The sequence below is a fragment of the Pezoporus wallicus genome, unplaced genomic scaffold (genome assembly GCF_028554395.1).
Source record: "Pezoporus wallicus isolate ANWC-B61680 ecotype Strahan unplaced genomic scaffold, APGP_CSIRO_Pwel_v1 contig_7265, whole genome shotgun sequence".
NCBI lineage: Eukaryota > Metazoa > Chordata > Aves > Psittaciformes > Psittacidae > Pezoporus > Pezoporus wallicus.
In genome coordinates this window covers 158482-182590 of record NW_026635568.1, presented here as the reverse complement: position 1 = coordinate 182590, position 24109 = coordinate 158482, and the positions used below count along the sequence as shown (strand labels likewise).

Here is a 24109-nt window from a genome sequence, read left to right as displayed (position 1 = left end):
CATGTGGACAGTTTGCCAAAGACTCGTGCAGTTGTTGGCTGCATTCACCTAACTTAAAGAGAAAATTAGTTTAAGAATACAACTAGAAGAGTTACTAGCCTGTCATATGCTGCTATCATGAAGTTGAGGAGGAGGCTGATGGATTGCTCTACACTGATTTGGTGAGTAGAAGGAAGGCGTTTGTTTAGCTGGTAGTAGATGGATGAAATAATTGTTTCTAGTCGAGACACGTTGATCTCTGTGTTATGATCCAAAGTGTTAAGGCCATTATCTCGGAAGGCTTCAATCATATTCCAGATATCAACAAGATGAACTAAAAATAAAGGAAAACAAATTAACTTCTATTCTGTAAAGCATGCAAGCTTACTGTTATGGTACTATTTCCGAATACTGTTAGCTTTTATTTTGGAATGAACAGTTACTTATTTGTTTTCAAAGTGAGAGACAGACTCTTGATATTCACTCATAGTTCATGTCAGCTAGTTTAACATAACAGATCTGTGCCCAGATATCTTGTGGGACTTCTATCCCACCCTTAAACATCTGGGTGCTCTGACAGAAAAACATCATATAGGAGAAAAGCGGTCTTCTGTCATGCAGTGCGGTTTAGCAGTTAGGTAGCGTCACTTGAGGACTTCAGCCACATTCTAAATCCACTACAAACTGGTTACAATAATTTTGAACAGCCTTATGATAACCAGTAGTTGAGTATTGAAGGAGGAACTTGATGTTCCAGTTAAACTGTGACTGTTTCCAGTTGATCCAGTTGCCAAGTCCAAAGCACAGTACTTTGTAAACATAGGCCTAGAACTCCAAAGTGTTCCCCTAAATTACCCTGCCTTATCTTAGCATCTATCTGAAGAAGTGTTAACAACACAGAATGTTTTCCAAACCCACAGTATGAGATCTGCAGAACCACATTAAATAATATTTTTTTAATGTTTCAAAGCTTGAAAGATACGCATGATAATAGGAGAAGACAGGATCAGCAGTAATCCATCAGTCCAAACTGAGTGGGAGCCAACAGTTACAAAGGACAGACTGATTTGCTAACTTCACAAGTTTTGTTAGCTTCCCTCATTCATCAAAAATGGTCTGAAGTAAGGTGTGATCTTTAACATTTCTTTAATAAAACTTGTCTTTACATTTTTCACATAAATACCACACAATGATAAAAGACAAGGCACGTATTTACACCAAGCATATGCCCCAGATCACCCTGTGGTCCAGACAAAGACCATAAATGTACAGCCTCATCTACACCTATAGGTACCGTAAAGGTTACCTGAGGCATATGCGTTGCATCAGTGAATTGGGCTCAAGGTGTGCAATGTACTATAATAAGCATTTCTTAATATCTCTCTACTGATCAAGAGAGATTTTTAATATAAAAGCATGAATTACAGACACAGAGTAACGCTTCTCCACAGGAATGAAAAATCTGTAATCCATACATCACACTAAAGGCACCGCAGGTACTGCCACACAGCCCCAAGACACACACCCCCTGGGGCCAACAGCGGAATGGAGAAGATACAGTTTGCAGTGTGCAGTTGCCCATGTCCTCTGCAGGACTGCTCAGCTGTTGTGTCCTCCTCCACACCAGACACACACTAACTCCACTTTTCTGAAAGGAGGGACCGACTCTTGTGTACATTCTTCTGTTCCACTTTTTGCTGTGTCCAGTTCAACTCTGGTAGCAGAATGCAAAGTCATGTCACCTACTCACTCGTGACACAAATCTTTGCTTTGGTGAGCTACCCAAGGCCAAAGACCCACGGAAAAGAATGACAAAACTTACACTGACTAGTATGGTATGAACTTTAAAGAATCCTTCACAGCTGATACATTTCACATAGGGCACCATGACCAAATCCAGACACTTTCATGCCAGTGATGGGATTAACACATCACCAAACCCATTCCTGTGCCTACTTGTCAGGTAGTTTGTGGTACATTGTGATGGAACAGGACCTCAAACAGCTTGAGACCGCCTGCACCAAATACTTCGGGCAACCAAAATATGTCAAGCTGGCCCATATATTTTAAATTTTTGAATCATTAAAAAATAAAACTGAAGATGTTACACTGTACTGGACAAAGATTGCTGTCTCTTTTTAGTTATATTTTTTCATCTCTGATTAAAGTAACAACTACCATTGTCTAATAAAATGTTTGCTTACTCTTGCTATACTTAAAATTCACAGGGATAGAACATTTGAAACAATCATGCATGAGAAATTTTTGAAGGTAAAGAGTAATTATAACTTACGATTACATCTTTTTTGTACAAACCGCAGTTTACAGGCTGTTCGATACGTGGAAAGTCTGATGACATCAAAATTCTGTGCTCCTATGAATAAAAAAAAGTTTGCGTGTTTCTTTCCTCTGTAACAGACGGCTTATCTGAGAGAATTACTTCAAAACCGGTATGACTGTTTCTTTGTCATATGAACCTAACAAAGATTTTTACTAGATATCTCATGGTAAAGTGATTTCCAGCAGCATATTATAAACTGAGCCAAGTTTGACACTGGTATGAGTATCTTAAAAGCAAGGATCAATCAGTGAGTGGGTAAGGAAGAGGATTGTTCTGCTGCTGGAAGACATGCACACAGGAGATAAGAGGGGGGGGGGGGGGGGGTTAGTCCTCCCACAACCACCTGCACTGCAGACCCATCAGGAACACGCTTTTGGTTTCCTAGAGAGATTCAGATCAGGTAAGCAGCAGAAGAAATAGCATAAAAGAAAAACATATCCTCACCAACAAACTTCCTCTTCAAGATGTGTGTTACACCGTTGAAGAATGACACATTGCAGAAGAGGTGAATGCTATTAGCTGTCACCAGTCTGTACCACATCTACCAGTTTCAGCAACTACTCTGAGCATTGCAAACTTGAGGAATTTCAGAAAGTTATGTTAACTCTCTGACAAACAGACCCGTGTTCCTTCTAAACTGACCAGAGATACAAATCATGTGGGGATGATAAATGACACTGGCTTAAAGTCCAGTATTGTTCATTTTAACTTGGAAGGAGCCAACAAGTCAATCCCATTAATCATAAACCAAAATGCCTTTTAAATGGCTCACATCTCAACAGCATCAGAGGCTGTGACCTACAATCAATATATCTCTGAGATGTAGGCTGAAATCATCCACGTGCACATGGGCAATGGCATTGATGCCCATGGCTCCTGTGCCTCCTGTATTCTCACTGGAATGCCCAGAAACAGGATCTGCAGCAGTCTGTCCTTCCCTCAAGAGCCAGAGCCTCAGTGAATGGAGAACTGAGAAGTAGGGATAACTGACTTGAAGAAATCAGACTTTTAAAAGGTACCTAAAAAAAAAACATAAACCCACAACCTCCCAAAGAAGATACCAGATTAGTGTACTGGGGGGGAAGGGGGTCTTGCTCAAAGGTGATAACTTATTCCCTCCTACATTCTGAATTCAGAAACCAACTTGCAAATACCAAATTTTAATTACCTTTATGTATTCACCCACTGACTCACTGATGCAAATTTAAGAAAGTATTCCTGTCTTTGAGATATTTCATTGCAATTTTCCAAATACAACACAAAAGCATCTGCACACATGCCAAAGCATCTGCTTGTTCTTAGAGACCTAGGTACTGTGTCTCTAAAGAGATGTACAAGGATTATCCATTTTCATCTCTGATGCAGAAGGGGAGGTGAAAAGGCTCTCAAGACCAGCAAAGAGGCTGACCAACTTCCAAAGGCTCCCCACAACAGACGACCTAAGAGTGGCAATAGACTAGCTAACATCCAAGATGGGTTCTACTTGGTAGTATGGTACAACGAACCTAAGTGGATTACTTTCCAGTATCATCTTTAGAAAACTAGTCTCAGCTGTATTTCAGGAAAGTAACTTGGCCAGGTAACACAAGCTGGAGTATTCAGATCCAAGGCTACACAAAATAGGTAATTTTGTGTTTTCTATGCAACATCCTTTCAGAACTCTCAGGTAGGGTGCTTACTTCTGTCTTTCAAACCCCAGAAGGCATTTCCAGAGACCACGAGACTTCACAAAATTCTTAGTCTATATATGCATACAAAACATATGCATATTTATACATACATAAAAGGTCATTTAACAACTATAAGCAAAACCAAAGAGTCATCCATCTTCTGTTCTTGTCTGCCTGTATCACATCATTACCACAAAAGCTTCAACAAGGTCTTTCTTCTAAACTATCTGAAGATGAAGTGGGGTCTGTTTTCAAGACAATCTATGTAGCTCAGAATCACAGAATGGTGGAGGCTGGAAAGAATGGAGAGAATGGTTCGTCCAGGCTGAAGATCAGCCTGGCCCAACATCACTGCTCAGGCAGGGCCAGCTACAGCAATCTGCCCAAACAGTATTTAGTTAAGTTTTGAGTATCTGCAACAATGGAGACTCCACAACTTCACTCAGCAACCTCTCCCAGTAAAAATGTTTGTCCTCACGGTAGATGGAATTTGCTGTGTTTCAGTTTGTGCCCACTGCTTGGTACTCTGCCACTGGGCTGAGAAAAGTGCAGCTCCATCTTCTTTATACCCTTCCATAAGGTAAACTTGGTATGTTTTCTACACTTCAGAGAAATTTGAACAGCTTGCATAGAATTCTTGCCCATCAGACCACTCCGTAAGTACTGCAAAACCAACACATACATCCCTGTGGGTAGCATGTCCAGTGTGGGTGAATGCCAAGGTCTACTCCTGTCTTGCATGAAGCATTATCTGAACACTTGAGCAAATTTGTATGTTGAGCAACAACAAATGGTCACTGAAAGCACTGATTTTACACATCACACATCTCTGTGTATGAAGCTCACCTAGAAAGGCAAACATTTATGTGTCTACTTGACAGCGAGATACTCCACCACAGGACAGGTGAAGCTTGAAGCCCTTAGATTTCTCATACTGATATGCTGAAGAACCTCATAGAGAAAGGTGATTCAGAATGTCTGTGCACCAGCACTTTCCCTGATAGTGAACAGCAAGACCACAGCTGCACAGACACCTTGTACACAGATAATCAGAAGAATTCAAAATATTTTTGATGATATAGCCTAAGCTAAAAACTAGCAAGTCAATCTGCACTAAATGACCACAAGATGACTAGAACACTTGAAAGTGATGAGACAAATGTCAAACACTGATGCATCATTCAAAGCATTTCTAGTGGAGTACTATAGTCATTTTAAAACATTCTGATAAGGTTTCCCAGGATATCACACACAATTCAGTCACCTTTGCTCAAGTAAAACTGAACAAAGGCAGAGAAGAAGGGGAGAGAAGGTGTACAGCAGGCAGACTACAGGAGTTCACTTCTGCCATATGCTGAGCAAGCCCAAAGGGACCCGGCTATGAACTCAAACACAGAGCAAGCTGCAAAGCTGGGGAGAAATACTATCCAAGACTGCTCTCACATGACAGGAAGCAGATATAAATTAGCCAGGAATGAAACTGTTCCTGAAATGATAAGCTGCTTATAACCACAGTAAGAATGTTGCTCTGGAATTCCTTCAATAAAATAGCATGAATATATTATTGGTTTAAGACAGACCTTCACCAGCCTATAATTGGAACTACAGGACACACTTGCCTAACTCTGTGTTTAGTTCAGCCCTGTACTCCCATAGGAAGGTAAAATAACACAATGCCATGCAAACATACAGCCTTTCACATCTAACTGCACATATCTTCATAAAAGGCTACGTCTCATTCCTTTAAATTATAATATCTCTGGACAGGCATTTGATATTTGTAACAATGATAGCCTCTCCTTCAGAGAATGGTCCTGTGCAAAAAACAACCCCCCAAACCCCCCAAAGTGTTTCTCTCCCAGCATTGTGGTGCCTTTCTTATTTTTAAGTTAAAAGGTGATCTTCCTGTTATCATTAATTATTTTAATAGTTGTCCACAAACTTTAGATATTGCCATATATGAGGAATGTGAATGCTCCTTAAAGAAGCATCACAAAATCTAGTCATGAATTTGTGACTCACCTCATTTTCTCCTCCTGAGCAGCACCCAGGAGCACCCAGGATACTTTTCACTAGATGAGGCAATGGTTTTGTAGAAACAAGATGCAAATGATCTGTTAAAACTATCAAAGTGAAGCTCTCAGTAAAGAATAAACGACATTATATCTTCACATTTCTTACTTACTCATTTCCATGAACAGCTGTCTCTTCTCTGCCATTGTCCTCCTCCTCTTCCCACTCTCCTCAATCATTCTGAAGACAAAAATGGCAAACACTGTTTGTGCTAGAATTTCTATTACAAGAGCAACTTACTGTGAACAACATTATTTTATCCCTCAACTGAAACAGTTTGATTATATTTGGTAAATTAAACACCAGCAGTTAGACATCTCTTCATAACAACTGTGTTCCATAAGGGAGAGATACACTTCAGACTTAACAATACCTTTTAAAGAGGGGCACAGCACAGGAAACATTAATTCTAAACATTTTATTTTATAATCTTCAGTTTGCAAAACTCAGAGCACATACATATGTATAGCAGTATCATGTAAAGAATTCATCTGTGTTCAAAGAGATTTTGTTTGCAAAACACAAAGTAAGGAAGACCTTTCCAAGAGCAGTCAAGGCAATGGAGACTTTGGTGTTCAGAAGGAGAAAGCATATGGCATTCCGTCCCTGGCTGACAGATTCATAATGCTCCTCTTTCCTGCCCAGGGTTTTTGTGGGGATGGTGGTTCTGGGGGTGTGGGGTTCTGTTGTCTTTAAACACAAACCTGTAAGAATTCTTTTACCTTTGAAACCTGGAGCACTAGCTCAAATAGTATTTGTTGGAGAAGAAAAGATCTTAAATATAATTAAGGTGGAAAGAAAAAAAAAAAACAAACCCATAGAGTTTGGTCACAAAGGCCTCCCTATGAGGAAAACAGAATAAAGAAGGGACAGCAACATAGTGGAACTTACACCCCAAGGTAAGAAGGCTCAAGGACAATTTAGTACCTCTCACGGCTTACTTCACTATGTAGTCCTAATGACAGATGCTAATTTCAGTCACCTCCAGTGGGGAAAAAAAAAAAGGAACTTGATTCAGTATCAGTGTAAAATTCCACTTAAAATTACTACAATATATCATTCTTTTGGCACCAGATTCACCAACTCATTCAATATGTTTTCTAAAGGTTTTTAAAAAAGGGTGGAGAGGGGGCAAAACCCACCAAACACTTATTCTACAATTACAGCAGGAAGCTAGTCAGCTCACCCTCATGCAACATGGCAGTACAGATTTCATTAGGCTTAAATGTCAACCAAGGAAAAGAAAGTCATGTCTTGGCACTTAATATACACTCTGTGATTAACAGTTTCTATCAGCAGTTGTCCATTGCCTGCTAATTATTCCCTTGTGAAGATCTCTCAACACATTCATCTCAAAAGCTACCAAAAGCCTTATTCCTTAACTGTTCATAAAAGGAAACTAAGGGTATGGTTGCACAAAGTAATCTGCAAATATATTTTATGTCCTTATTTTTTTCCTATGTTAGAAAACCATACACTCTGAACAAACATGCTTCTGTGTTTTGTATTTGTTTTAACACAGATAAACCTCAATGGCAATTTTGTGGATTTTTTTTCCCTGCTTCCTCAAATTCATTTAAAATTAAATAAATATAGCCAAATAGAGTGTCTTATCTTCTCAAACAAGGTTATTCACAATGCATTATCTCGAGCTGTACTTCACTGCAAACTGCAGCAGGTGTTCAAAGAGCTGGGCATGGGGAAATTGCCTGCGTGATTCATGCTGTTCTCTCACAAGTTCCAGTTATCCTCATACAATGGCCCAAGCCAAAGAGTTTCTGGAACTACTGTTCTCTTTGTTTCCTCATCACATAAGACATGCCTGTGTCATCTTGAAGGATGCCAGAGACTGTACAAGCTTTATTTCAAGTGCTAGCACCTTCTAAATTGCACAACAGATGGATTCCAAGGGGTAGATTAGTTATTTGAGCTTTTAAGTTGTCTTTAGTAAAGTCTATTTTATCAAGACATACAGGACAATGGCACTTGAATCTTCTGCAGCACCAAAAAAAAACAAAACCCCCCAAAAACCAGTACTACTAGATCTTCTTGTCCTTGGGCTTTGGGTGCATGCATCCCTCATCCCACCTGCCTAACCCTCTGCTTCCAAACCAGTCTCATCTCTCTGCAAAGCTTGAGCTAGTCCTTGTGATGTCCAACAGCTGGGGAACCTGCCTCACATCAGAGCAGAGAAAAAGAGTGATACTAGAGACACCATAACCATCATTTCCTCTAGCAATCACCTTCCAAAGCCCATGGAGTCCAGCCAAACCCACCAGAGCAGCCACCTGCTGTGCCTTCACAGCAGGCACAAAGATGCAATATGTTTTTTCTTGCTGGTTGGTAGCACAATGTCCAATGCTCCCGTTCCCCACTACCACTCGAGAAGGTGGGCAAGTAGCACAGACAGGACTAAGGAAAGGCCTGAAGGCAGCAGTGAAGCAGGATACACATATATGCCTACATACATACAACATACCTACAGCAATGAAGTGGTAGGTATATTTTATTATACATATAATACTGTACATTAAGGACTGCATTGCTGTCTGGTAACATACATTTAAAGTCATGATATTACCATGACATCAATCTCTTTCCCTACAGACACTTTATGCCTTGCAGGTGTCAGGATTTGAGTGTTTTTTAGAGGTCATTCAAGCTGCACGGACTGCAGTTATAGAACACTATCATACATAATTCACAGCTAAGCAAGTTAGGCTGACCAAGATACATACTTTAAAAATTTTTTAGTGGCTAGCAATACCCTTCATGCTCTCTGCAAAGCAAATGGGTGAATTATTTGTTCAGCAATGTCCTTGAAATGAGATCTGAATAAGCAAACTGGTCTCTCCATGATTATGAAGTGCTGCAGGGACACATCAACAACACAGCTCAGCCTGACTGACCCATAGCTGAGGAATTGTCTTGTACAGATTTTTCAGGCATGGTCTCAGGAGAATCATGTCCTAAGGAATGTTGTCTCAGGACCTCCCCCGAGTCTCTTGCCTCTCCTGAAAGGAGCAAAAGATTGGAAATTTTCATTAGGTGAACAGCTCAATAGTCAGGTACCTGCTCATTAAAAAAAAAAAACAAAATAAAAAACAACAAAATAAAAAACCAAACAAAACCACTATGTAGATTTCCAAGCTCTCACTGCTGATTCTTTCCAGCTATTATCTGAGAAGCGGTAAACATCTAAGAAATGATCTTTCTGGGCCAGAGTTACACATTCTGAAGACAAACAGTCTGAGTGCAGAGAGAAGAGACAAGGTGGCAGGTATTTGGAAAGGTTATAGAAATTACATTAGTCATATGAGATCTATTGGAATAATTCACAATCCCGATATTAAAGCCTGAACAACCAGACGCAGAAGGGTCCCTTTACTGATGAAGCTAGGAAGATGTAAAGTCTATCTCAAGTTCAGTCTATCTCAGTCAAAGATGTAAAATCTATCTCAAGTCCAAATCAGGAATGAGCTTAAACAAGAATAACTGCAATTTTGCTGAGGACGGAAATTGCAGTTCCCATAAGAAAAGAGGAAAGGTAAACTGCAGTTTGTTCTGCCCTGGGTTTTGTTTGGTTTGGGGTTTGTTAGCTTGAAGGGGGTGGGTGTGTTTGGTTTGGGGTTTTGGTGGGGATTTTTTTGCTGGTTGTGAACTGTTGTGTGTTGTTTTGTTGGTGCTTTTTTAACATCTGTAGCATAATGCATGAGCAAAGTGCCAAGAAATACGCATTGATTAGAATGACAAGGCAGACAAAAGTTCTCAAGATGGACACTCACCTTAAAATGGACACGTGGAGGAAAAACACTCAAATATATTTAGGTAGTAAAAAAGGACAACATAAATGCACTGGGGATTCTCCAGTATCACACAACATGCTCAAACACATTGTTCCATTCCATTTTATCCTTCACATTTTGTGATGAGCTGCTTCTGAACGCCTGGTATCTACTTCATCATTCCTCAAACTCCGACAGATCCACAATCCCTGGGATAAGGAGTACGCATGGACCAACATCTGTCTGGGAGAACAGTGTTGCATTTCTGTTCTGTCTTTAGCGTATGCTACCACTTTAGTATGTGCTAACTATATAGCATACGCTATAAAATCGTGCTATGCTGAAGAAGACCCAAACCCATGCCTACAGTAACCACGCACTATATTGCTACAAAAAGGACAGCAGCAACATGCATCTAGAATGTTGTCGTTTACACTGCAACAGAAGAAATTTCTTATACATCAAAAAACCACCAAAACAGCAACTTTGGACCTGAAGATTTCTCTAACAGGAACCCAGATCAAGTCTGTTGGACTTGAGTTATAAGAAGAATTCAGATAAAATGCTAAAGAGGGATTCAGAAGAAGCAGCATGCCTGGTGACGCTTAAAAGCCTAAATTATTTTATTGCTATGTTCTACTAAGAGAATAACAGCACACTGCTGGGCCCAATCCAGCTTGCCAAGGCAGTATCATGCCTCCAAAAGGAACCCAAAGCAGATGCACAGGGAAGAAGACAAAGGATTTGGAAAATACACACAAAAACCTCCTAAGGACTTCCTTTCAAGTTCCTAAAGTTTGCTATGCCAAGACATCCTGAGCCAAAGTGATTCTCTGTGTTTAGTAACCATAACCAGCTTTTTCCCCCACAAGGCTGTGTTTGTCCCTTTACTACCCATAAACTTCTGACACTCAACAACACCCTCCAGCAAGAATTCCCAAGTGTGAAACCCATAGCTCAACAAGTAGCCTCCGTCCTCCTACCAGATTCACAAACCTCACAGTTCGTCTATTGAGAGGTACAGATCAATCACTACCCACCCTCTCCATGATATTCATGACTATAGATCTCCAAACTACCTCCTCCCTAGCTCCTTGTCTCCATACTGAGAGACCATAACTTATGTTAGCATGCCTTGTACCGAACACTCCCTGTGCTCCTGTAAGCCCAAATCAACACAGGCACGTCAAGAAAACTGAGCAGCCAAGGGAAGGTCAAATGAAGGGGGGTTGACTACAGTAATTAACATGTATGTAAGTAAGAAAAGCCTTCTCCATTCAGATAACCACAACAGAGTGATCAGGAGGTGACATGTAAAGATCAACAGCGGATGGCAGCCTTGCACAGGAATGACAGGCCACGAGCAGCAGTGCAGGACACACAGGACGACATTATTTGACTTTGGCAATCTGAGAAATGAGAAGTAGGGACCAAAAGTGCTGCAGAAAGCAGAAAAAACAGTTCTTCCAAAATAAAGCCATTTTGAATTGAAATTTTCCTCTACCACATAAACACAGTAATGAAATGCATTTCATTTCTCTGTGCCTTTCGGATCATGTAGCTACATGTCTGAAGGTGCAAAGACCAACAAACACTAGAACTTGGAGATGAAGAGCCCATGCAAGAATCAATACAGGTTCAAAAGATGAAATTAAAAGGGAGTCTTAATATAAAACTACCCTAAGCATTAATCAGACTTTTATGAAAACAACAGTAAACACTGTGTCTTTGAAGGGGAACACATGTATTTGAAGGGGAACAGCCAAGACTGACAGGGAAATGTTAAACCCTAACCTCAGCGTTTCTTTCAGCACAGTCTTAAACTGCATACACAAATACCAAAGATACCAGGCAGCATACTGTGGTTTGGCCATAGTACAACATGCTCAACCTCCATCGAGTCTGAAGCTTTAGACAGTACGATTGTTTCCTACAGACCAGGCCTAATGATTTCTCATTTTTTCCCCTTACACTTCCTGCCTTCTATCCTCTAAGTGCCTTAAGGGTAAAGTTTATCAAAAGAGCCAACACATTAACATATCACAACTTGGGATTAGTAGTGTTTAATTAAAGAATCTGCTCTCTTCCTTCCCTCACTCTAAATTGCCACCGAACCCCAGAAAAACTACATAGGCAAGTGAGGTTCCCTGAAGGTCCTTGCAGCAAAAGAAGTCTCACTTGCCAGCAGAGACAGTTCAACTTCTTGAAAGTCAAGTACTTTGAAATCCAGATAATATTTCCTGCTATTTGTATAAAGCTAGAAATCAAACACCTCTGAATTTCACAAAAAACTCTAAGATCACTTCTAACTGTGTTCAGAGTTACCATACTTTAATTATTCTGAAAAAGCTGGATTCTGCTTTAAAGGTCAGGGTTAAAACTGTAGCACTGTGTCATCTATTCTACAGTTCTTGTGCAGGATCAAGAAACCTGTAACAATCCATTCTGCACTCTTGGAAATGTATACGGGTGTGGGTTTTGTTTATTTTAAACAAAAACGTAAGAATGGCCATACTGTATCAGACCAGAATGGGGTGCCTCATCATCTTTCTGCTGCTTTTAGACTCATAACTGACTAGCTCCAAGTTACACTTTCTCCTGCCTCCACACCCATTTCTGCATTGGATGAGACATGAACAATCCTCAGATACCATCCCCTTCCTAGGCAGAAGAATCTGGAGGCTAACTGTTGCTTGCACAGAGATCACTCATGTCAGGTCTTTATCACCTTCTACTATCCCTTTGCTACTTCATCATCTGTTTTCAGAAATGAAGGAGACACAGCACAGAGCATTCAGTATGTAGGCACACCACTGCTTTAAAGAGCAGCAATAACAAGATTCTTGTCTTCTTTTTTAAGAGATGCTTTGCAGTCTTAACAGAACATAAAGAAAATAATATTTAAAATTAATATTAATTTACAAATTATCTTTATTATTTCATATATCATGTATTTTAATATATTTTAAAGAATATTAAGTTTGGGGTGTTTTTTTGGACATAACTGAGCATTGGTCTGAAGCTTGCACATAACTATACTAAGCAGGGGGACACTATTCCTAAGGGACATTTAGGAGCGGATGTATAAACCTAGGACTGCTTCTCCTCCCCCCTCTCCCTTATTTGCGTAACTTCACATGCCTCTACTCTGGCCAGTAAAAGGAGATGAAATTCAACTGCTAACAGAGTCCTTCTAAACTTCTTAATAACTGGCCTGCATTTTTAACACTATTTACTTCAGCACACACTTTACTGTTCACCTCCCGTTACCATGTGTGATTATACCCTGCTGTTCATGATAGCAACAGAGTTAACCTGGGCACCATGTGACTACAAGGTCACACTGTATTGATCTCTGACTCCTCAGCTGTATTTGTCTTCTACCCCCAAATGTAACCTTACTCTTAGGAGTAGAAAGTTGCATTTTTCTTACCTCTACCCTACACTGAGGCATTCTTAGCAATAAGATAATGTGTTAGTTAGTCTGGTTTTGTTTAGCTTCCCCTTTCCTCACTCCAAATTAGGAATCTTTATTGTGTGATACAAACCAAATCTACTTTCTCTCTTACTGCTAAAAAGAAACAGAAATCATGGACAAAGTAAGTACGGTACAACCGAATCACAAGAAAAAATCAGAGGTCTACAGATAGCTTACATGCTGAGTGAGACCAGGAGATCTTCAAAACATACAGAATTGGTGCACATATAAATAATGGATTAACAACACTAGAATTAGACATAGGAAAAAAATCTTCACTACGAGAGTAGTAAGACCCTGTCACAGGTTGCCCAGAGAAGCTGTGGCTGCCCCATCCCTGGCAAGGCCAGGTTGGATGGCGCTTGGAGCAACCTGGTCTAGCGGAAGGTGTCCCTGCCTGTGGCAGGGAGGTTGGAACAGGACGGTCTTTAAGGTCTCTTTCAACAAACACCATTCTGTGATTCTATGGGTCTCTGAATGTAATCCTTTAGCTTTAATACACCCAATTCAACCAAAGGCTGAAACTTCCAGTGCTCAAAGAAATATGCCTAAACACAAATGATCTGTATTGTCACCAGTCCCTTTAGAGGGGAAAACCTAAAATCTGATAAAGGTGTGAGCTGCACACACAGAGGTGTTACATGATGAACATCCTGTTTTGCTAGTCTCACAAAAGCAGTATCATCAGATAACTTACTCTGCTTCCACTCATGCTGATGCGACAATGAACTTACATGGTCAGTCCTGGATGATTTCTATGGGTATTTGTTCCTCAAAAAGCTTTTTGTAACCTTTGGCAATCTGGAGAGGACACTTGCACTCTGACAGCTCTTGGTTCACTTAAGGACAGGACTAGGAGTAGGCTGAACCCACTGCGTTTTTTCCTTAAAGGCTGTTAAAACCAAATGCAGTTGCATTTTCATGCCAGAGCCAGCATCTTCTGGCTGGATGTCTCCCAAAGTTCCAACGATTCTTGTAAGTGTGGGAAGCTGGAAGTAAAAGTTCCACGTTTTGGTTTCTCAGTTCTTGCTCTGACCACAGGGGCTAAATTTACACTCACCACCTAAGGCAAAATTACAGAAAACTTGCAACAGAGTACTCAAGTGCTCTGCTCTAGTCTGTTGAGATGAAATACAGAATTTCCTCCTTGCAATGACAGAACAGTGCTTGACTTTATAGTAAGGATGGTGCTGCATGTTCCACAGAATATGATCTGCTTTAAGAAGCAGCAACTTTAAGAAAGAAAATCTGAAGTCAGTGAGATGAGCCCAGTATTGGCAAAGAGTTTAGCTTTTACATGCCAGGGAAGTGGGTACGGGTACTAACACCAACTGCAGCCTTTGGGTCTGAAGTAAAGTATGCTCAAGCTGAAATCAGAAACCAAAGTGTAAGAGTTGAAGCAACTTCTGCAGCCAGCACCTGACACTGTACAGTTGCACTTGTTTCTTAAATTTTAGATACTCCAAGTAAGCCACAAACTGCTCTGATTTCAGCCAGTCAGAGGCTGAGGCTGTTGGAAGTTACTGAGACATGGTAGCATTATAATGATGATTTACTCATACATAACTGTATGTATCTGTATGCCTACATTCATATATAAAAAAGGGTTGGTTTGTTTTTTTTACTGTAATGAGAAGACTGGCCTCAAATCCCATGGGAGATTCTAGCTCAAGATGGCTCTTATTTAAATATATTTAAATTCATAATATTGAGAATCAGCAGGGAATTATCTGCACTGCAGTAAAATACTAGAGAAACAGTTTCATTATTATTATTAGAAAAAATCATTAAATGCTAACAGTTACTTGTAGATAATTGTTACAAAGTAATGTCCACCTTAAAGCATAAAAACTGTGGCAGGTTAGTACCTTAAAGCTACAGCTCAGTGTGTTTGATGCAAACCTTCAGAAAGTTTGACATTTACCTTCATCCATTCACCTTTTTCTTTCAGTAGGTCCAATAACCCTGTTCTGTTGCCTCATGGGCAACCTCTGTGACAGTTAACCTGACAGTCAATTTATAAATTCCTTACCAATAAATATGGAGAATTCTACAGTAAGTCACCATCCAAAATATCTTCAATAGCACCATAAACACAGCCATTTTTCTTACTTTGCTCAAGTTTTTTCTTTTCCTATTTATATTCCATTCTTCTCTTTCACAGTTCTTCCTCTTCCTTACCTTTAAAAGCTCCCTCCCACACCACACGCATGCATTATACATGTACTCCTGGCTGCACAAAATCTGACATATAAATAAGAAGTAGAACCTGACATCTGTTCTCCCCTTGACTTGCTGTAATGGGCTCAGCCAGGATGCCTCTGGACCACCTGTTTCTGCGGTTTCTGGTTGCACTTGTAGCTTATGCGCAAATGGGAGTGTGAGCAAACCCTGCTGATGGTTGTCAGGCCAATACTACAGGACCTATCTTAAAAGGTTTCGCTCTTCTTGGAGCTCATCAGCTGTAGGTAACGGCCTAAAGAAGCAGTTTTTCCTTTCAAATCTAAGGGAGGGAGACAGACTGTGTAATTAATTTTAGCTAACAGAGCAGACCTTGTGATCTTGCCCTAACTATAGCCACCATTTAAGGAGTCATACATCTGTCCTTCCCTAACTGCTATTGTATTGACTTCCTACTCCCTTAGAGACTATAAACTGAAATTCCATTGTTTGGGTTCCATCTCTGCAATTTCAGGTGCTTCCTCACTGCTTTTTTATTACTCTAATTCAGTCACTAAATAGGTTAATTAACTAGAGAGTTGTTTGGCTTTTTTGTTTTTTTTTTTTGCTTTCAAGTCAATTTTGCTTTATTTTGTATTTCCACCTTTAAGATAAGCTCCAAAGCAATTTGGATCTTTACGATTAGATAACCATTTCTAGAAAACCACTGAAATGCAGCCTCATCAGCCAAACAGAAGGTGGTCACAGAAATACAAGGCAACTTATGAATTATGAAATCTGAGTTTATTCAGATTCTTCATGTTGCATTTCACTGGCAGAAACAGTATTTCTGATCATTATTACCGATAATGCAGTTGACACAAGGGCAAAATGGTGCTTATACCCATTTATGTTCAGAAATAACTTGTAATTAAAAAATCAAATAATCAGACTACCAGTCTGGGAAATATACTGATCTTAAATATACCTGATACCCAGTGAAGGAAGTTTTGTAACTTTCTGCTGGTTTTCCAGTGAAAAGGAACACATCTTCATGGATGGTTTACAGAAAAGCTTTCACTCCTTGTCAGTTCATTCACTTTTAAAAATTTGAATGAATCTGTCATTGGGATGAAGATACTGAATAAAACTTCAGGGCACATCTGTACTTGCAGAAAACATTATTACTGTCACATCTATTTTAGCACTTCAGGCGTTTGTTTTGGGCTTCTAAACTTGTATGCCTTCAGCTGTCATTTGATTTAAACAATTTTAAGCAATTTCTAAACTGTCATAGAAGATTTGGAGTATAACAACAATAATCTTAGATTTCAGTAAAAAGATGCTGAAGCATTTTTACTTTTTCTCAAGAACTTTAACAAAAAACCTCACAAAGATTGATTTCATCCCCTAATCTCCCTTTCTATTCAAAATATCTGATGCTGTCTTACTTATTCCTTTGTTCTTCATCCTTTCTTGGTTCACATTCCAATCTCTCTTTTATCAGCAGTCAAACACGAATATACGTAATTGATGAAAAGTATCCCTGCATTCCCCTATGCCTCTTACTAGGAAAACAAAACCAATCTAGAAGTTACTTTTGGGGACACATCTAACACACTTAGACCAAACACCAAGAAGACAAAAAGACAAGCCTGTTATACTTACACAAGTAGACGGGGAACATCTTCTTTTAATGGATATTCTAAACATTTCTGATAATTCTCCTAGTTTAACTTAACATTTCAAACTGCTCGCATCACTGTATGGAGTAAAAAATTGAAGCATAAATAATTGTACGCAAAAGTAGTAAAAATACTTTAAGATGTTACTCCTGCATCTACAGCAACAGGAGTAACAGAGCATCTTTGAGAAAGAAAATGCATTTCCTAGTGGCACAGTTTCCCAAAAACTTCAAGGTCTCTTACAGATTTTTAAGAGAAAGCTTTCTTACAACTATTGGACTTGACTTGTAAAGCTCTTATGGAACCATTCAAAACTGACTTCAGTCTAGGAGAAGGGCATAAGGGAAAAAACAACCCCACTAGACTAAGACCAAGAGAATGGATTATAACTTTCCAGTGAAATTCTATACAAATCAATGGTTCTTTTTTTTTTTTTTTTTAAATAAATACAGTGGACTATAATACTCTTACAGAAGATTCTGCAAAAATATGCACATATTATACAGTAAAGTATCTTGAAAATGAATGGCAATCAAGAAGTTTTGAAAAAAAAGAAACAATGGTACTAAGAACTAAACATTTCCCTACTGCACACCTTGCCGCTTCTGCTTAAACTGTAAGACATTTGTTTTGTTTGTACAGGACACTGCACACAGCCACACTCTCTCAGCCAGTCCTTATTTCTTTAATTTCCTGATACAGAAAACAATATTGGCACTTGTCTAAGCCCCAGTGCAACACCAGCAATCTTATCTTCCCAGCTAGTAAGAAACCAATAAAGAATTTACTAGATACAAGTTAAACAAAGATGGAACAAGTAACAATATTTAACCATGGTTTTCTTTCAAAACTCTCAAGAGCTTTTAACACTATTTTATAGAGAAGCTCCAGATTACCTCAAGACAAAACTGAAAAAATTCAAACCCAAGTAGAGCTCCAAAGCACCCGAGTTACCGTAACCCCACAGAATTTCACTTTAGGTATGCAACCGTTCAATACCCAGATCAGAAGGAAATCCCTGACCTAAAGAATTTATGGCTCAGGTGTGATAATACAGAGGGGCTGGAGAGACCAACAGCAGGCACTGCATGCCAGCAACCTGCTTCTTGTGAAGTTTAAATCACAAAACCGAAGAGAGCTTTAAAAGAATACTACAAGGTATTGTTTTAGGTACACAGCAATATATATCTATTTTTAGTAAACAGGAAACTGTCAAGAATGAGAAACAAAAAAACTTGCAAGCTCTTAGGGACTATGTTTTGTGTTTAAACGCATACTGCACCATCAGATCTGTTTTTCAGCAAACTAAAGAGAGTATGCACAGACGTCTGGATAAGAAGTACCTAAAACACAAAAATGCTTTCCTTGAATAACTGGAGAGCCATCACAAACTCTTATTTTCCTTTATTGACCAAAAGCCTGAGGAGCAGAAATGGGTTTTTACAACCTGCACTGTTGATTTTGAAGCTCAAGTTAAGAGTAATAATACATAACATCTATACATAACATCTACCACAAGCCTGCAAACAAGAGCAAATTTAGTAGTTAAAACTCTTTTCCTTAAATAATGCAATGTTACTGTTAGATAAATGAAATATTACACCAGGATTTTCAAGCAATAAGAAGCTGTAAATACACTAATTAGCAGCTTACCTCTCCCTCTCAGGAAGGGAAGACTCATCTTCTTTATAACACTGGAGGGGGTTTCTGTGCAATCTATGCTTCCCAGCTCTTCCAGTGTGAATTTTACAATCCCCCTCTTTAGCAATTTTAATCTGCAAATTCCCAGAACTGCTTACTAGCACACAAGAGAGATTCCTAAAATTGCCTCTTCACCAAAATGGAATACTTATTAGGAAGTGTTTTGGGTTACATTTTTGCCTGTTTCTCCATTAACCTAGACTAACAGTACAAGGACTGAACCACCATCAGGGCTGCACACATACATGAACACTGACAGAATGCAAACTAATGCAGATCTCGAGCTGGCAGATAACAGTACAGAGCATAAACACTGCTTTACTCCCAAATCAGCCACACCAGAAGATAACACCATTTTCAGTACCTTTCATCACCTCTAGACCCCTATCACTTGCTACCATCTTCACCAAGCAATAGTAATCCACACAAGACCTTCCCTTCCTGCCTTGCTTCAGATGTCATCACATTAGATGAAAAGTTTTAACACATCAGAAAATGTTCACAGACTGCTCCTTTGGCACACCTGCAGAGATGGTACATTCCAGTCAAGGGGATCATGACAAACGCTTGGAAACATGAGCTGCTTCCACGATCAGAACTGTTTGGGGGGGGGGGGGGGGAAGAAACGTATGCAATTTAATTATTTACATAATGATGATTTTATTTTTTAATTGCTATTAATTTAAAATGTAAACTTCACAGTCTACAAAGTTCTTTTTTTAAGTCAGACATTATTAAAAGGCTGTGAGAGTACAGAATAAGGACTTTACATTAATCTAAATTTAACAGTATAGCTGACATTTGCTGCAGTCAATGGGAAAGTGAACATATATATAGTCCCAGGCAGCCTTAACTTTGCCTGAACTGCCAGAAACAAACGATACCTTCTTCAGAAATTTGGCTGTACCCAAAACAGTTGTCAAAACCACTGGTGCCTCCCTACTGCCCCAGTATTTCCTTTGATGTGATCATTCTATGAAACATAAATAAAAGAGTAACAGTAATTAAAAGATAAGATCCCATAAGCACTGCAAAAAATAGCATAAATAAACAACCTCAAAGAATACTGTTGTGCTTGTCACCTGGATTCTGCTGTCCCTAAGGCACCTCTCTCCCTGGAGATAACACTTCCATGCCTGCACAGCCAGGCTGTTCAACTCTTAATGCCTCTCAAGACTTCCAGGCTTGCCATCTGGAAAGGTATTACAAAAACCAAACCCAAACTGTACTGTGGTTGCGTTCATAGGTAACCAGGGAAAGCAACATTTCATATGTGTACTTCATAGCACACCTACTTCCAACTAATATAGCTTTGCTATACAACCTGTAGGATCACAGTCACACAGCAAGTTAAAGATACTACTACCCAGTCCATTTTTCTTATTGTTTGCTGTTGCCATAAGTTTCTTCTCAAAGTCTGTTCTGCTGTTATAAAAACCTGACTTACAAGCAGTAACACAGAACACATTACAGTAGAACTGGAAACTTCACCCCTTCCCTGCCTCCCATTTAACTGCTCTTTGCAAATTATATTCCATAAAATCCCTTCTAGAATATTCAGTCCTGAAACATTCAGCTCTACATGGTCTTCTATTGCTGTTGCCATCTGTAACATGTGCATAACTCTGACAGCTACTTTTCTGCTCAACTGTAATTCAGTATTCCAAATCTCTGACCAACTGTGGACACAAACGTAATGTTTTCTTTCTTTAAGAAAGGAAGAGCAAAATAAGCCAAGTGCAAAATTTTAATTCATCAAATTAATCAAATGGTAAGACATTCTTAGCATCATCTGTAAAACTAAGAGCTTTTCTCCCTTACCTTTGTCACCTTCCCCGCGTTTAGGGACTAGGCTCCCTCCCCATTTGTGTTACAGCAGAACACCCTCTTCACTCCTTTATTTCTTAAAGGAAGTAAAACTGCACTTCAAAGCAGCAAGACTCAAAAGACTAAAAAACAACTCACGCTTGCAGGCAGACGGTAACTACTTGCAGTAGAGTTACTGAGATTTTAAGTGTTTTGTAACTAGAGTACACTCTTTACACATCCAATTGTTTTAAAATTCACCTCCATTGGGTGCAAGTATTTTTATAAATATGTATTACTTAAGCACAGCTAAGTAGTTAAAATACTTTCATTCCTTCCAGTAGCCCTTGAAAGCCACAGGAATGGAAAAGGCCCTTGAAACCATTTAAGTTTAGCCCCAGTTTACCGGTAAAAACCTGTTTAAACACTAAACCAAACATACAGAATACAATCACAATTTCTTCTCCCTGATAGTCAAGAGAAAGAAAGAAAGAAAAAAAACCCAACAAACTTAATACAAACATTGTGAATTCAAACCCTTATCACCAGACAACCTAACCCTGAAACCAGCAAAAGAAAGAAGCATAGATAGATAATGGTCAGAGAATGAGACTGTGCTGTGTGTGGAATGCTGAAAGCCAGCCCTTCACACCTGCTGGGGAACTGTCTTTGTGACTCCCAGGGGATGCATTCTGTAACTACAGAGCAGTGTCTACACACTGCCATGTCTGAGCTAAGAGAATTATTTACCTTTCCTTCAAAAGGAGTTCTAGTGAATTATTTGCAAAAAGTGCTGCATCAGCTGGGTTCTGTGGAAGCCTGTAACAGATCAGGTAGATGATGCCAGGCTCTCCGAAGCACGTAGCCAAAGTACATGCTGGTTAATGAATCAAGTAATCCCAGAGTCCTTGGTTTAAACCTCAAGACTTCACTTTCTCCCTCTTCCAAACCTGTCAGCTGGCACAACTATATGTGACACACAGCCATGGCTACAAAGAACTGTAGTTATGACTCCTAATGCCACCCTTCGGTACTGGTACATAATAAAATTAAACTGATGGAAAAATTATGCCTTTATGATAATGCAAAAGCTCTTGCTCTTTGCACTACAGCTTCTTCTCAAGTAGTCTATACCATTCATCACTTCTTAAAATTCATATTAATATTCAAACATCTAGGTTCTGTGATAAACCAGACGCCTGAATGTACTGGCTACAACACAGTGTACAAAGGATTTTATCATTCTAAAATAACCAGAAAAAAAAACAGCAACTTTGAGACAATTCATCACAGGAACTTTAATGAACAATGAGGGGGGTGTCATAAGGTGATTACACAGAGGTCTGCTGGATGTGCCCTCATAAATGTGAGCTCATGTAACAAGTAGTCAAACTGGCATCTCAAACACCAGAGCACGGAGCACCATTCTTAGTGCTGAGCTCAGTAGTAGATTGGGAATATATCATCAAACAGCCTCAAAACAAAGACAAGAATCTCATGTATGATAATAACACAAAGCAGAAACCCACAGGGTTCAAGCAGGACAATATGCTGAAGGCAGTGACCTAAGCAAGCTACCTCTGGAGTAGAATCCTGGGCAGAAAAAAGCATAGCAAGAATTTAAGGATCAAGGGAATGATGTTGCTGGAAACATGACATGAATTGACTAATCTGGAAAAGAACTTCAGAAAAGACTGTACCTCTCTCCATGGAGAGCCTTTGCAAAGTGTCCATGTTCTGGGGAGAGAAATTACCGCTCACTCTCCCCTACACTGCTAGTAACTAATTCTACTCTTCCCCCAAAAAGGAAGTCTTCAGATCAGTAGGTCTGCTCTTTTATCTAAACTCCCCATGAATCCGAAATACTCTTTGGAGAAGAGGAAACACAAAAAGTAACAGTCTTAAAGCAATGCTTCTGGGTTACCACCTTTCCTTCGGGTGTACTTTATGATACTATCCAGGAGCCTCTGGATATATACTTACCAAAGAAAAGAAAGTGGGAAGGAAAAAAACCCAATTCTTCAATCCAGCATTTTCCAACTTTTAAAACCTGAGACTTCTGACTTTTTGAACTACTGGTTCAGGCATATGGAATGGGCAGCCACACCAAACAGAGCATCACAGAATCACAGAATGGTTTGGGTTGGAAGGGACATTAAAGCTCATCTAGTTCCAACCCCTGCACAGGCAGGGACACCTTCCACTAGACCACGTTGCTCAAAGCCCTGTCCAACCTGGCCTTGAACACTGCCAGGGACGGGGTAGCCACAGCTTCTCTGGGCAACCTGGGCCAGTGCCTCACCTTCTTCCTCATATCTAATCTAGATCACCCCTCTGTCACTTTAAAGCCTCCCACTTGTCCTGTCCCTACAGGTCCTTGCCAAAAGCAGCTCTCCAATTTCTTGTGAGCCCCTTAAAGCACTGGAAACTACGCTAAGGTCTCCCTGGAGCCTCTGTTTTCCAGGCTGAACAAACCCAGCTCTGTCAGCCTGTCTGCACAGCAGAGGTGCTCCATGCCCCAGAGCATCTTTGTGGCCCTCAGTCAATATAGTCAGCTTTAGGAACCAGAGCAAGAAAACCAACAGTACAAAGCATTTTTAGAAGGCAGTAATGCACAACTACAGACCAAACTCTAACTTTAACAACTCAAATCTATTAGACACATTATATCAAGCAGCACAGAAACAACTTTCAAAGTATCCTTGTGCTATCCAGCCCGTTCTCAGTGTCTCACCAAGCCCTCCAAAAGAAGAAAGTACTTTGCTGATGCACTACCACCAGTGAGATTCCCCTAGGTCTCCAAAAGAATACCCACCAGCTTCACCATCCCCAGCTGAGGGATCTGTTGCACAAGAATATCATTGTGTGGGTTTTTTTAAATACAAGATTGCACCTCACATGGGAATATTTTTACATGTGCAATACTTCACATAAACTGCAGAAATCACTACCTCACACCAGAAGTTTGTCATAAATTAAAGAGTTTCAACATCAGTTATGCAAGTGTGAGAAACAGGCATCTGAAATCAGTTAGATAATATGTTTTTAAGCTCAATACCCAAGGCAGTCACAACAGATCATACTACCTGGATTACACTGAGAAGTCTCTCAGGGCAAATTCCACTTTCCGGGGCTCAGTTCCTTCTTCAAACATTTAAAGACAATCTAAAAAGATGGGGAGGGGAGAGAAATAAAAACCGAGTTGGGTCGGGGGGTTTAATCGATAAAGCCGCGGTTTTACACAGGAAAATAACATCCACCCTTGCTATTTTGCAGTTACAGCTATGATTATGCTACATTTACCCTGATTGCGTATCCTCTCAATTATACAGAAACGAAGCCCGCAGATTCTGCGTCTACGCGAGCATCTGCCTGCTCCAAGACGAGCCGCGAGGCGCAGGCAGCACCGTTCGGGCGCCAGGACGCTCCCG

At 39.8% G+C, this 24109-nt stretch overlaps 1 protein-coding gene across 13 annotated transcripts in view; it reads right to left on the bottom strand.

Moving 5' to 3' along the window:
- The window catches only part of DTNB (dystrobrevin beta), a 197085-nt gene extending 173231 nt beyond the window's left edge, over positions 1-23854 (bottom strand). For 9 of the 13 annotated variants that reach the window (XM_057396797.1, XM_057396792.1, XM_057396795.1 and 6 more), the window contains exons 1-4: positions 23765-23854; positions 6176-6243; positions 2273-2353; positions 100-313 (exon numbers count right to left, since the gene is read on the bottom strand). In XM_057396797.1, coding sequence (XP_057252780.1) covers positions 100-313; positions 2273-2353; positions 6176-6242 — 362 coding nt within the window. In that variant the 5' untranslated portion in view covers position 6243; positions 23765-23854. Of the gene's footprint in view, positions 1-99; positions 314-2272; positions 2354-2797; positions 2817-6175; positions 6244-8972; positions 9084-18824; positions 18950-23764 lie in introns of those variants that run through there. The other 4 variants (XM_057396794.1, XM_057396793.1, XM_057396796.1 and 1 more) reach the window with 4 other exon arrangements.
- Between the last annotated feature and the right edge of the window lie 255 nt (positions 23855-24109).